The 2,417-nt window shown below is 58.0% G+C and overlaps 1 protein-coding gene across 1 annotated transcript in view; it reads right to left on the reverse strand.

The window, feature by feature from the left end:
• Positions 1-1,052: 1,052 nt before the first annotated feature.
• The window catches only part of EP400 (E1A binding protein p400), a 74,605-nt gene continuing 73,240 nt past the window's right edge, over positions 1,053-2,417 (reverse strand). Inside the window, 2 exon segments of the mRNA XM_023537406.1 lie at positions 1,053-1,772; positions 2,201-2,278. Of these exon segments, the coding sequence (XP_023393174.1) occupies positions 1,500-1,772; positions 2,201-2,278 (351 nt within the window). The 3' untranslated portion in view covers positions 1,053-1,499.

The raw sequence follows: 2,417 nt of genomic DNA on the forward strand, positions 1-2,417 counted from the left end.
GCCAAGAGCTCCAAAATGAGCTGCCCCGTTGGCTGCAGCAAGTCACCGTGTTACCATCCACAAAAACTGATGGGAAACAAAACACTACAGGACAGAAGACTTTCCTTCGTGCCATTTATAAAGTGGTACGACATGGAGTGGGAACCAGATAAAACCAACCTCTCTCAGGATGCCGTCAGTCATCCACAGGACACAGAGACCAATAGAAGCCGAGTCCCTGGACCCAGCGAGTCAGAGGCCAGAGTGGAGAGGGTGTCGGCAGACGCCCGCCCTGTGTTTGGGTGAACACTTCCAGGTTCACATGTCGGGCCCACTGGGCTCGCTTCCATCACCTTGCCGCGGCAGAAAACAAAAAAGTACAAACCCGGGGCCTCCTCTCTGCCCCTCGACCGCAGGCCCCTTGGAACAGCATGGATGGTTCGCCACTTTATGCGGAACCACTAGAGGGTGTGTGTGCTCATGTGCGAGCGCCTGGCACAGAATTCGCGCGCCACCGTCCACGAGGAGCCACCACGCCCATGTCTGCAGATGACACTCGTGCATTCGTAAGATGACCACTGTGCATGAGCAGGTGTCTCGCCTCTGGGACCATGCCCGGGCTGGGCAGGAAAGCAAGACAGGCACCCCCGCTCCTGCTGAGCACCGGACACCAGGCAGCGACACCCGCATAACACTCACGCGGTACTCTGGACCCAACTGGTTGGCGGCAGGAGCCTCACCAAGTTCCTGGAGCTGCTTCAGGGCCTGAGGGCCGAACGTGCACGTCATCCGCAAGCTGAGTAAGAGTCACGATGTGCTGGGAGGGGGCGGGCCCGCAAGGTCCCACCCCATGGAAACAGTCACGCTGGGGGGCGCGGGGAGCCGCACCGGCTGCTCTTCAGGATGAAACTTCAGTCCAGACCGCTCCCTTCCACGCAAGCTGGGAAGGCATCAGAACGTGCTTCAGTGTGACGGGACCAAATGCTGGACACGGAAAGCTCAAACGGTCCGTCTTAGGCGGGAAGGGAGAACCACGTCGGCGCTCTGATCTGATGACGGACCTCAGCCGGCCCGTCCTCTCCGAGGGCCACGATGCGTTTTCAGTTGGACGGAAAGAACCAGCTGGAGGTGACGCTGTCAAAGACCTTGCTTTGGCTTCATGGAGTCACTTCATGGCTCACTGCTCACTCCCAACAGGTCCTCTGATGTGCAAAACATGGCGCACCAACAGACTCTAAATGGCTGTGAGGGCCCGGCACTGCCTCTCTGGAGGGGAGACCAAAAGGTCACGTGACTGAGGGAAACCTGCCACTGTCGCCGTTGCAGGTGAGTGGCACGACGGAAACGGCGTTCAGTGCAAACACGCTGTAATGACGGGATCCCACCGTTTCAATCACAGCTTTCCGGGTGCTGGACGCCTCACGTGACGCTGTCCCAAGGCTCGACGATAAATGAGTTGGCCGGTTCTGGCCAGGTGGTGGGGTGCTCGGTGGCCGCCCGGAGACTGCCTGCTTTCCCGGCTAGGGGCACGGAGGTTTGGTGGGCGTCTTTAACCGGACGGCAGGGACTCTCATTTGTAGCTTGGGCTGCTGGTTCGGGCTATCAGCGCTGGCTGGCACCTGCGTGGGGTTGGGGACACCAGGGGCCTGCAGCTGGGCCGCTGCTGTCGTCACAACCTGCTGCTGCATGAGTTTCTGCTGGACCACCTGTGCGGTTGCGGTCACTGCGGGGATCATCTGGACCTGCGGCCCGGCTGCGGTCGCCTGGGTGAGAGTCACAGTCTGTGGGGAAGCCTGAACGAGACAGAGAGCGCAGATCACGTGACACAGTCCCTATTTCCGAGGGTGAGCAGGGGCTTTAGAAACTTAATCTATATACCAAACTATGGCCTCTGCTTTCTAACCAAATGAAAGTAAAAAACCGAACTATCGTTGCTTTTAGGCTAAAACTAGATGCCTCTGGGGAAAGCCAAGGCCTGACGCGCGGGCACTGGCTGGGCTGGTGGCGGTCAGCCTCAGCACTGCAGTCACCCAGAACACGCGGGTTCGGATGGCCATTCAATGACGTGAGGCGTCCGTGTGCGAGAGGCCGGTGCCGTCACCCCACCCTCTTAAAATCCCACTTCCCCGAGATGAACACCAGAATTCTTCATCTGTCCGATGTGAGCTCACTGAGAAATCCACGTGGGGTCTCCCCGGTGGCTGCGCGTGTCGGGCCCTACCTGCTGCGAAGCGGAGGCGACCTGCTGGATGCTGGCCACAGGTGTCTGCTGCTGGACGACCTGAGGGAGTTTTGCAACCTTTCACGAAACAAAAAAAGCCAAATTTAGAATTCAAAACAACATGTGCACAAAAAGATTTTTCTCTCTTCCTTTCCTTTTTAGTTCCTAACACAAAACAAACAAAAACAAAAAGCGCCGTGGCCAGACAACACAGAAG

Source organism: Pteropus vampyrus, unplaced genomic scaffold (genome assembly GCF_000151845.1).
Source record: "Pteropus vampyrus isolate Shadow unplaced genomic scaffold, Pvam_2.0 Scaffold189, whole genome shotgun sequence".
In the NCBI taxonomy this organism is placed as follows: Eukaryota; Metazoa; Chordata; class Mammalia; order Chiroptera; family Pteropodidae; genus Pteropus; species Pteropus vampyrus.